Here is an 11,308-nt window from a genome sequence, read left to right on the forward strand (position 1 = left end):
GATTCCATATTCCTGCTGTAGTTCTGTCTTTGCAGGTACATATTTTCTTTTCCTGAATGGAAACTTGATGTCCCAAAGGTTTAATCTAACTACATCATAAGCACCATTAGTTCTCTGAAAGATCCTCAGCTGTTCCTAAGTGGCAGGTTGAGTGCCATCCAGCCTGAGGGACCCATCATATGGCATTATATCATCAGGCATTTTATATATTCTATCCATATGGTTTTCTTAGTAAATATACAAAAGTATTTACTATTGCCTTTTCTCATGCAGTATGAATTGATGCCTTTGTCTTTGTCATTAAAGTGATCGTCTGCCTCTAGCACCTTTCCATTTTTAAAAGTAAGACTGAGCTGAACCAAGTGAATTTCATTAGAAATCCTAACACCTGTTTTCAAAAACAAACTGGGAAAAATCAAATCATAAATTAGAGGCTCTTTGAAAACTATTCTCAACATACTATCTGTAAGTGTGAGCAACTAATTATTCTAAATTAGAATGAACTGGTTTTAAGCCAGCTGGCTGATGAATGTAAATAACAAAATATAAACAATTCTGGAATTCTGCAAGCATTTTTGTTCTGTATTATAATAATTTAATTTTAAAGTCTTTTATATTTATAGTCCCTTTGTAGTTCGTAATAATTGTTTCTCATTGACAAAGGATTGCCAGATTTTTGTCTGCACACCAAAAGTGATCATGCAGTCATGCTGCTTTTGAGAATACTGTATTTAACTGTTAATAATTTATCAATGACAGATTATGAAGTAGTGTGCAAGAATTTGAATTCCAGAAGCTCTTCTTCAAGCAGAATGGCAAAGCAGCAGTGGGGACAAGATATGAAATTTAGCTGACTAAGCTGTTTTTTTGGTTAGTTGGTTGGTTGGTTGAGAGATTGCAGTGAATACCAATTTCTAGGAAGCAATAATGAAAGCTATTACCTTTTGATAGTATTAACAAAGTTTTTAAAAACATCTAGCTGTTAATAGTATAATGGTATAATGATCTGAAGTAGATGGGCTGTTGTAGAAAAAGTGCTCTCTTAAGTAAGCATTGGGAGAAAGTTGCAACAAAGCATTCTTTTTTTTAAAAAAATATATTTTATTGGTTTTCTAATTTTAATAAAAAGTACTTATAACACACCATGGTGCTTGGGTGAACAAACATTCCAAAGTGAAAACATATAAACAGCTCAACTTAATACATTCACCATCATCTCTCTATTTCCCTCAAATAACATAGTAAATTTAATATATTCCATTTCTAGTTTGAATTTCTATTACTACTAAACCTGTTTTAAAACTTTATCCATTTACAATTATCATAATCAAATATTGTTTTATATCAACCAATTATGAGTTCAACTATCTCTTCCAGATATGTTCAAGTTCGTAATCTCTCTCCTCCCTCTTTTTATCACCAATCTCGTTTGCTTCTTCTTCCAATAATAAGTAACTTAGTTAAAAAAAAAAAGAAAAGAAAAAACAGTATTAAACCTTAATGTTTCAATTCATTACAAAAACTTCCAATTCCATCCAATTAATTCTCATACCTTATCAAATCATATTATAAACAAAGATCACCTAAGTAATTTAAGCATTTCCACATTCCTATCTAAAAAACTCAACCTTTTTTTTCCAATTCCAATATATAATTTCCCTCAAAATCAATCTATTATTTCAAAAAATACATTTCTAGTCTCTTTAAACACACACATATATATATAAATGTATAATTATATATTTTTTTATCTTTAGTACAGTCCATAAAACCAAGTTTCTTTTTTCAGTCCAATTTTGACTTTCATATTTCTGTACCAAGCAGATTTCCATACAACAAAAAAAATCATCTAACTAATTTAAACGCACATGTCTGTAATTTTATTTTTCTTACTTCTGACTCTAATTCATTATCCTTGAAACAAACCATAAAACAAAGATTGCCTTTTAATCCATTAAACAGTTTTAAGTTTCTTTTTCAGTCTAATTCTAGTTTTTTTTCTATGCCACACTGGCATCCATAGGAACGCTTCCCTTTCAACCAGTGAATCCATTTTTGTGGCTTGTAGTAATCTTTGGGAGAGTAGAAATCCCTTCTCTGCAATAGACATCTTTTCCTCTTCTCCTTGCAGCGTCGTTGCTTTGTAGTTTGGGGTTTTGGTCTTTGCTTCTTCTGATTCTTTAAGTTGCTGAAGAAAGGGTTGTCAGGTAAAATAAGTTCCTCTTCTGTCACTGTAGGTTCCTCTTTTGGTATATTTTGGTTTATATCATAGTCAGATGTAGCCTGAAGATCCATTTGAACAGATATGGTAAAATCTCTAGATCTCAATTCTAAGGTACAGTTTTTAATTGTAGCATGTATTTCTGCTGTGGCCTCATAAATCTTTTCCAGTATGAGTGCACAGTTCTCTTGTGACAAAGTTTTCTCCATTTTAATATAATGCTTAACAAAAATTCTCTTCCCTTTTTGTGGAGGCTGTATCTAATGCAGAGAATATCCACCCCCACAGCTTTCACAGCTGCACAGCTTATCTTTTCCTCAAAGGTATTTTAAAGTTCAGAGTCCCTTTAAAAAAAAAAAAAATAGCCAAAGCCATAGTATTAAATTTTCACCACTAGATGCCCTCAGTGAGTTGAAGAAAATCTTTTCCAGAAATCAATTCCTTGTTTCTATCTTTTGAAGTATAATATATAAGAAAAAAAACTAATGCAGTTCTTGAAGAAAGAGAGGAAAGAAAACCTTTTCCATCTTCTTTCCTTTTGTATCCAAAGAGAAAGATATACATACAAATAAAATAAAATAAAGTCTTTTTCTGTATTTATAAAACACCTTTCTTCCCAAAAAAGATAGAAGCTGCCTTTTCAAGCCAGGGAAATAATTCCAAAAGCTCTTACAGGTAGCAAAAAGAAAAGTAGAAAAGAGAGAGTTGCAAGCAGATTCTCACCCGGGTTCACCACGGGGGCACTCACAGCTTAGATGTTGTCTGAAGCGGCAGAGCGATCGGCCATTTTACTGGCCGATCTTCTTCGCCGGCCCTCGGAGATTGTCCGGACAGCTGGAGGAGCCGCCGCTCCTCTGCAGCCAGACAGGGGCCTCCTCGATGGAAGTCGCACCCTCCAGGGCGACTTTGGACCCGTATAAGGGTCTGCCAACGAAGGGAAAGCTAGCCGACGAGGAGACGAGTCTCCCCATACGACTAGTGACGCTGCAAACCGGAACCAGAAGTCGCAACAAAGCATTCTTGATTGGCATGCACAGGTACTGTTCTCACTGGACTCCAAAGCCCACAAGATTATATACTTTCTGAAAATAATGAGTAGGACTTAAAAAGCAATATAAATTATAACATGACCTTTATAGCAGCAATATAAATCTAATAAAAATATAGAGTAAAAACTTTAAAAATGAATAGTATCTGCTATTGTACCCATATATTCTTTCCTTTCACACTACAACTTGTTTTTTGTTATCTGTCTCCTACCCTTACAGGATCCTCAGGCAATTTAGTTTGCCTCTCTAATATGCACTTCAAACTCATGTGTGTAAGGTAGAAGGTTACTTGTCCCTCACATGGATCTTTCACTTTTTTAATTTGTTATGAACATGCAATCTTTAATCAAAACGTTTAGCAATTAGCATGTCTAGTAAATCCAAATGACTGATATTTTCACAAAATCTAAGGGTTCTTTTGTAGGCAAGAAGCAGAACTAAAAGGAAACCAAAGAAGTTTTACATTTAAAAAAAGCAGGAGATAATCTTATGAATTAATTAAAAAATAAACAACTAAATTAGAATTCCATATATTTTCCAAATAACAAAAACTGAAACATTTATTTTCAGAGCTCTATTCTGTCCTAATTTCATTAAGAAAAAAATCATTATAAAATAATTTATATATTTAGGTATGTAAATCTTATTTTTAAAAAGGATAGCCTGATTTATTAAAGAGTAGACTGTGCTTCATGGATCTCTTTCTAAAGAGTTCTACTTTTTCTGGAAAGAATTTAGTATGCAACTTGCCTGAAGGAATTCCCATTAACAGCACAATATGTCTATTAACCTGTATGATGCCCATACCTTCATATCTTTCTCTGAATGTTGCCCAACGTTGGATAATTTGAAAACTGTTGAAACTTCTTTCAGGTATCAAATTGAAATAGTTGGGGAGAAATTTTTATCAGCCTTTGGCATGAAATATTCTCTTTCTCTGATGAAGAAATAAAGGAGAAAAAATTCTGCTGCTCTCTAGCAGGACTTTAGATTCTTCAGGGGCTCCAATGTTATAGCTTTCCAAAAATAAGTAGAATAAAAATAAAGTTACTTTCTGAGAGATCCTTGGTGGACCCCTTATTTCAATCCTGACCTACAAATATTATATTTTATTGGTAAGTTAATTTCTAAATATAATTAAACAAAACTTACAGAATGCTAAATAAGTTGGAAGGGACCTTCTAATCCAATTCTCTGCTCAAGTAGGAGACTCTATACTATTCCAGACAAATGGCTATCCAATCGCTTCTTGAAAACCTCTAGTGATGGAGCACCCACAACCTCTGGAGGCAACCCGTTCCACTGATTAATTGTTCTCACTGACAGGAAGTTTCTCCTTAAGTATAGGTTGGATCTCTCCTTGATAAGTTTCATATGTTACATTTTTTGGAGTCTGTATTTGGAGAATACAGGTGTTCTGGAAAATAATTTGACCCCCCTCTTCTCTTTAACTGCCTCTCAAATATTGAAAGACTGCTATCATATCATCTCTAGTCCTTCTCTTCATTAGTCTAGACCATGGGTCGGCAACCCGTGGCTCTTCTGCCATTTGTAAAGAGAGAGAGAGAGAGAGAGAGAGAGAGAGAGAGGCAGTTGCGCTTCCCTTCTCTCTCTCTCTCTCTCTCTCTCTCTCTCTCTCTCTCTCTCTCTCTCTCTCTCTCTCTCTCTCTCTCCCTCCCTCCCTCCCTCTCTCCCTCTCTCCCTTTCTCCCTCCCTCCCAGTGTTTCCCTCCCAGTGTTTTCTTTTCTCTGGGAAACAGGTCCAAGTGGCTCTTTGAGTGTTTAAGGTTGCCGACCCCTGGTCTAGACTTACCAGTTCCTGCAACTGTTCATCATATGTTTTAGTCTCCAACTCCCTAATCATCTTTGTTGCTCTTCTCTGCATTCTTTCTAGCATCTTAACTTCTTTTTTGTATTGTGGTAACCAGTATTCCAGTATTCCAAGTGTGATCTTATCAGTGCAATATACAGCGATACTAGCACTTCATGTGACCTTTATATTATCCCTCTCTTGATGCATCCTAGGACTGCAATTGGCTGTTTTGGCAGCTGCAGCACACTGCTGGCTCATATTTAAGTGATTGTCCACTAGAACTCCGAGATCCCTCTCACAGTTACTGCTATTGAGCCAGGTACCCCCTATTCAATACCTGTACATTTGGTTTAGTAAGAATTAAGTTTGGTATATCTGACCGTTTAGTTTTCCAGTTTTTGGGAAACAAAGTTGTCTGCTAATTTGACTGAAGCCTGAAAAAAAGAGAGACATTATTTTGTATTGTAATTAAATTGAGTATATTCAACATGTAAGAGAGAAAATTCAAAAGTAAAAAAATGTTTCTTCCCACTGCTCCATAATTTTGATAATTCTTAAACCTATTGTAGGCATGGACTTTTAAATGCCATTCTTCCAGCTCTTTGGATTCAAATTTTGCAACATTGAAAAATTTCTTGTATTCCCAGTCTCCTGGCAGAAGACCCTGAAGAGGAGGGAGATCAATGTCGGATATGCCAAATTGCAGGAGGATCTGTAACCAATCCTCTGCTAGAACCTTGTGGATGTGGAGGAAGTCTTCGATTTGTCCATCAGGAATGTCTAAAGTCATGGTTAAAGGCTAAAATAAAATCAGGTATGGTTACAGGTTCAAATAATAAACAAATATTAGCATAAACATTTTGGAAGTTTCATTGTGTTATTGAATAGCTCAACCACACTGGCATTAAGAGAGAGAAAAGCAGATAATGTTGCTAATCACCTTCCTGTATCTGTAATAATGGAACAATCTTTTTTTAATTTTTGTGTTTTTATTTTGTTTGTGTTAATTACATACATACATACATACACACGCGCACACACACACAACCTATATATATATGATGGAAATTATATACATGTGATATATATACATACATACATACATATATATATATATATATATATATATATATACACACACACACACACACACACACACACAGCTCTATTTCTAGCCATATATATATATATATATATATATATACACACACACACACACACACAGAGACATATACATACATACCAGGATACTTCCAATTTTACGCGGGAGAGAACCCGAATGACCAAAGACCTACATACAAACACCCGCGAAAACCTCAGAAAACAAATATATATATATATATATATATATATATATATATATATATATATATANGTTAAAACAGCAGTCTGGGAGAAACCCTTATAAAGTGTGTGTGTCAATTGCTTGCATCCGGCTTCTGCTATGCGTCATCGGACCCAGACGCGTAGCAGAAGCCGGATGCAAGCAATTGACACACACACTTTATAAGGGTTTCTCCCAGACTGCTGTTTTAACACCCTGATGATGTCAGACGGGTTCTGACGAAAGCTCGGCTCAGTAAATTTTTAAACTTTTATACTTTACTTCTCTTGGTGCTCGGTTTTATTCATTTACTATGATTCCCAAGAGTCGGATTTTTAGCATAATTAACTCTCATATATATATATATATATATATATATATACACACACACACACACACACACAGAGACATGTATGTATGTATGTATGTATGTATGTATGTATATATGCAGGTCTTGGCGTATTTGGGTCTTTTCCCGTGTAAGATTGAGAGTATCTTGGTGATGTTTCGACGAGGTCCCACTCATCATCTTCAGGCTGGGGTCTTCGGCTTCGTGCCTGTGCGAGCAAAGTGTGATCGGAGCTGCCGTCTCTCTATAAATACTGGTGGGGATGTGTGGAGTGCTGGCTTAGTTGCTGTAGGTGGATTGGTTGGCTGTGTGGGAGCCATTGTTTGTGGATTGTTTGGCTGTTTCGTAACATCCTGAGTAGTTGAGGTGCTGGCTGTGTGCCCATTAGTCTTTCGTGTTATAACGACCTGGGTAATGGGTTGTGTGATTACATCCTGAGATCTAGTGTAGTGATATCCTGAGTTTTGTGTTGCAACATCCTGGGTGGTTGGCTGTGTTGTAACATCCTGAGCTTTAGCATTGTAACCTCCTGAGTTCTGTGATGTGATGTCCAGAGCAGAAGGCTGTGATGTAGCATACCGGGCTTTGGTTTGGCTCCAAGTTTGCGGTCTAGCTCTGTGTTCATGGCGTGTGTCCGTTTGCTTTGTGTGGGGGTCGGAGGGAGGAACAGCAGCTGGTGATGTCATCGTGGTTTGGCTTCTGGATGGTGTTTGCATTTCGTCTGAGGGATGGGTTTGGGCTTGGGTTTGGGTCTGGTGAGGGTGAATGGTGGTGGCGTACTGTGTTGTTCTGGGTCCGGTGTCAGTTTTCGACGAAATGCAACCACCATCCAGAAGTCAAACCACGACGACATCACCAGCATTTCGTCGAAAACTGACACCGGATCCAGAACAGATTGTCTCCCATCCTATCGCTAAGGTGGTTATAAAGCGAGTCTCCTCACATGGAGAGGGAGTGCACTTCCCTCTGACCCAAGCACTTTAACCTCCTGCACCCACAATGAGCAATCTGGCCAAGGAAAGCGGGCACATCAGCAGCAACAGCCTTGACGAGGAGGTAAGCACAGCCAGGCACTCCCTTGGGGAAGTGGGGCTGGAGTGGGTTGGGTTGCAGGGTCCTGGTGCCTCGGGAGCTCGAGGGCTCAGCTGGGCACTTGCCCTCCACTACCCAGAGCTCCAGACAGCTCACTCCACTGTCCAGGAATCCCCCACGTGGCCCAAGAAGGACAGCAAGGCTCCTCTGGTGGACCATGCTCTGGCACCCACCTCCCTCCACCGGAGACCCATGGATTCCCCCCAAGCCCCACCCGCATCCCCTACAGGCACCCCTTGACCTGAGCGACATTGAGCTGGCCATTGCCCCCTAGCTATTGACTTCGCTTGTCAAAAGTTGCAAAAGGTGATCACATGACCCTGAGAATGCTGCAGCAGTCATAAGTGTGCAAAATGGTCATAAGTCACTTTTTTCAATGCAATTTTGAACAGTCACCAAGCAAACTGATGTAAGACAAGGACTACCTGTACTTTATCACTTTTCCTTTTTTTTTTTGGTCATCAAGTTTTTGACACCTTGCTAGGTGGTACTTGAATATTGCCATATCCTAAAAGTACAATCTGTGAAAAGGTTTAAAAGCCCTGGTTTAAGATACTGGTTGGATTATTTTCTATTGCCTGTGTTTGCATTATATTGAATTTTAGTATGACGTGGTCACTCTCGCCCAAGGATTCGACAACTTCAACTCCCTTTATCACTTCTTCTCTACTGTATTAGTAAAGTTCTACAACTTTATATGACATTATGACATCAACAAGTCTACTACATGACAAGGACACATTTGTCTGTAAAGAAAAGAAACCCAAAATGGATAGTTGGATGGATGGCCCACCAATTAGAACAGGGCTTTTCAACCGGTGGTACGTGTACACCTGTGGTACTTTGGCACATGGCAGATAGTACACAACTGTCCTAAAGAAGTGTAGTGGGGGAGGGGAATGAGCTGAAGCGACCCAAGCCTGAGGGAGAGGCTTGGCAGAAGCCCCAGAAGCACAGGCAGGGCTCCAGCTAATTGGCTCCAGCTGATTGGCACTTCCGGAAGCAGCACAGAGCTGGAGGTGAACTGTGGGGAAAAAGTGGGGGGGAGGAAAAGAGAGGATATAAAAGGCAGTGGTTTTGGTGGGAAAGGGGGGAAAAAGACAACAGGGACAGAGAAGGGGACGGAGAAGAAGCTTTGGAAGGAGAGCTCAGCAGACAGGGAGGAAACAGGGACAGGGAAGAAGCAGCAGTTGTTGCTGGAAGAAAAAGTCCCCTGGTTCGTTTTCTCCAGCCAGGAGAATGCAATCAACGCTGATGAAATGAAAAGCCAGGAGATGAGCATGTCAGAAAGGAGGTGGGTTTATTTTGAAAGCCAGTGGGTTCCTGATCAGCTGGCAGCTTGAATGGATTACCATAAAGATTTTAATACAGTTTTTACAGCATTTTGTAATTCAGAGGGTCGTTTGTGTGCTTTGGTTAGTGGAATATTTTAGTCTGTTTCACAAAGGCTAGCAATGAATCCAAAGTGTTGGCTTCTGTAAGTTTAATTCCTTTAAACAAATGTAATTAGTTTTACCCCCTTACCTTGAGTCTGTTTATGGCTTTTAGCAAGTTTTCTTTGTAGGTAAACAGGCTTTATTTAAGGTTATCGCTTTTTGTAATTGCCGAGCCTTTTAGGCTCAGGTGGCTACATTGTTTAAAACTGAGACACATCTGAGGCAGCTTAAAGAACCCCCCCCCCCCCAGAGTTTAGGGTTTCTTTATTCTGGGAGGCTTTTGTGAGCCTTTCTTGCTTTGCGCTTGATTCCTGTATCTTTAAGGGTGCAGGGAAGGGACTGGGGGGGTGCATTCTTACTACACTGTGGAAGGAGACCTCAGAAGGCTGGGAGGAAGAAGAGGAAAGGGAGAGAGGAAGAAGGGCTGACCATCTAGCTCAGGGGTTTACAAACTTAGCAATTTTAAGACCTGTGGACTTTAACTCCCAGAATTCCGCAACCAGCTATGATGGCTGAGGAATTCTGGGAGTTGAAGTCCACAAGTCTTAAAAGTGCTAAGTTTGAAGACCACTGAGCTAGCTGGTAGTGGTGCATATTAATAAACATAGATAAATTCATCATATATTTGTCAGCGCAAAGGGAAAGTGATTCGGCAAAGGAACAGCTAGCAAAGAAATTAAAACCGGTACTTTTTAACTTTTTTCTACAGTTTGTAACATTTTATTAGATTATAGAATAAATTGCAAAAATACAAAAGCAAATAGTAGGATACAGTGGGGAGGAAAAAGGGAAAAAAGTGAGGGGGAAAAGGGAAAAAAAGCAGACTTCCTCTGTTGCAGTAGAAGGAAGCATTAACATTGAACCTCAACTTTTTACTTTTCATAATATTATAAAGTAGCCATTTCTATAAAACAAATGAATCTAATCAGTAAAACCAAAATCCCCCCCTTTTTTTAGTCATCAAGTTTTTGACATCTTGCTAAGCACTGGTGGTACTCAAATATTGTCATATCCTAAAAGTGGTACAATCTGTGAAAAGGTTGAAAAGCCCTGAATATATGTTATAGAAGGATATGTGTATATAAATAAATAAAATCTATAATCCATGGCTACTAAGAGAATGGAAAAAACAAGTATTTCTGAAAGAAGCAGAAATACTTACTGTGTCTTTTTGGATAATATTTACTAATAATGTAATTCTTTCTGTCTCTATATTACTCGTAGTTCACAGATATAAGAATATATTAAGGATAGGTGGAAGCGTTCAGGTTTTTATAGCAAGTAGTTTATCCATTGTAGTGTCTTGTGTATCACATATATGAACTGTATATATACCGTATATACTCGAGTATAAGCCGAGTTTTTCAGCCCATTTTTGGGGCTGAAAAATGCCCCCCTCGGCTTATACTCGAGTCAATATATTTCCCCAGTTCTTTATGGACTTACAATATCCGAGCACCGTTTAAAGAGACGCCGAAGGCAGACGGTGCCCAACTGCGCGCCTTTCCCCCTTGGCGGGGTGGTCTTTTGCAAAGTCTTTTGCTCGGATATTGTAAGTCCACAGCAGTGCAGGCGGCAGCGGCGGCGGCGTTCGGCTGGCATTTTTCAGCACACACATTTTTCCGCCTGGGCTAATCGGCCTCTTTGCAACCCCACCCCTTAAAAAAAAGAGAGAGAAAAAAAAATATGAAAGAGAGGAATAAGAGGCCTCTTCTAACCGCGGCCGAGTTCATCTCGCCTAAGGCTGTTGACGGCCTCAAATTAAAAAAAATGGTCGGCTTTTTTAAAAAGGCGCAAGAAAAGGGACACCCCAGAGCTTCTATCAGATTTAACCCCAGCTTATTCTGACACATTGGAGACTGTCTTTCGCTTTCGCTTCTACCAGAGGCGAGGGGGATTTTGAAGGGTAGGCGGAGAGATGAATTTAAAACAAAAAAACAAAAAAAAACCCCAAGCTGATGTCTCTCCCTTAGAATAAATGCCAACAGCAAGCACGAATGACCGGCAACTTCCCCGCCCTTTTTT

The 11,308-nt window shown here is 38.9% G+C and overlaps 1 protein-coding gene across 1 annotated transcript in view; it reads left to right on the top strand.

Annotated features, from left to right (window-relative positions):
• MARCH10 (membrane associated ring-CH-type finger 10) overlaps window positions 1-11,308 on the top strand; it is a 104,849-nt gene that overhangs the window by 60,850 nt on the left and 32,691 nt on the right. Inside the window, exon 8 of the mRNA XM_015831511.1 lies at window positions 5,730-5,896. Coding sequence (XP_015686997.1) covers window positions 5,730-5,896 — 167 coding nt within the window. The remainder of the gene's footprint in view (window positions 1-5,729; window positions 5,897-11,308) is intronic.

The sequence above is a fragment of the Protobothrops mucrosquamatus genome, unplaced genomic scaffold (assembly GCF_001527695.2).
Source record: "Protobothrops mucrosquamatus isolate PMUCROS unplaced genomic scaffold, P.Mucros_1.0 scaffold_257, whole genome shotgun sequence".
Lineage (NCBI taxonomy): Eukaryota > Metazoa > Chordata > Lepidosauria > Squamata > Viperidae > Protobothrops > Protobothrops mucrosquamatus.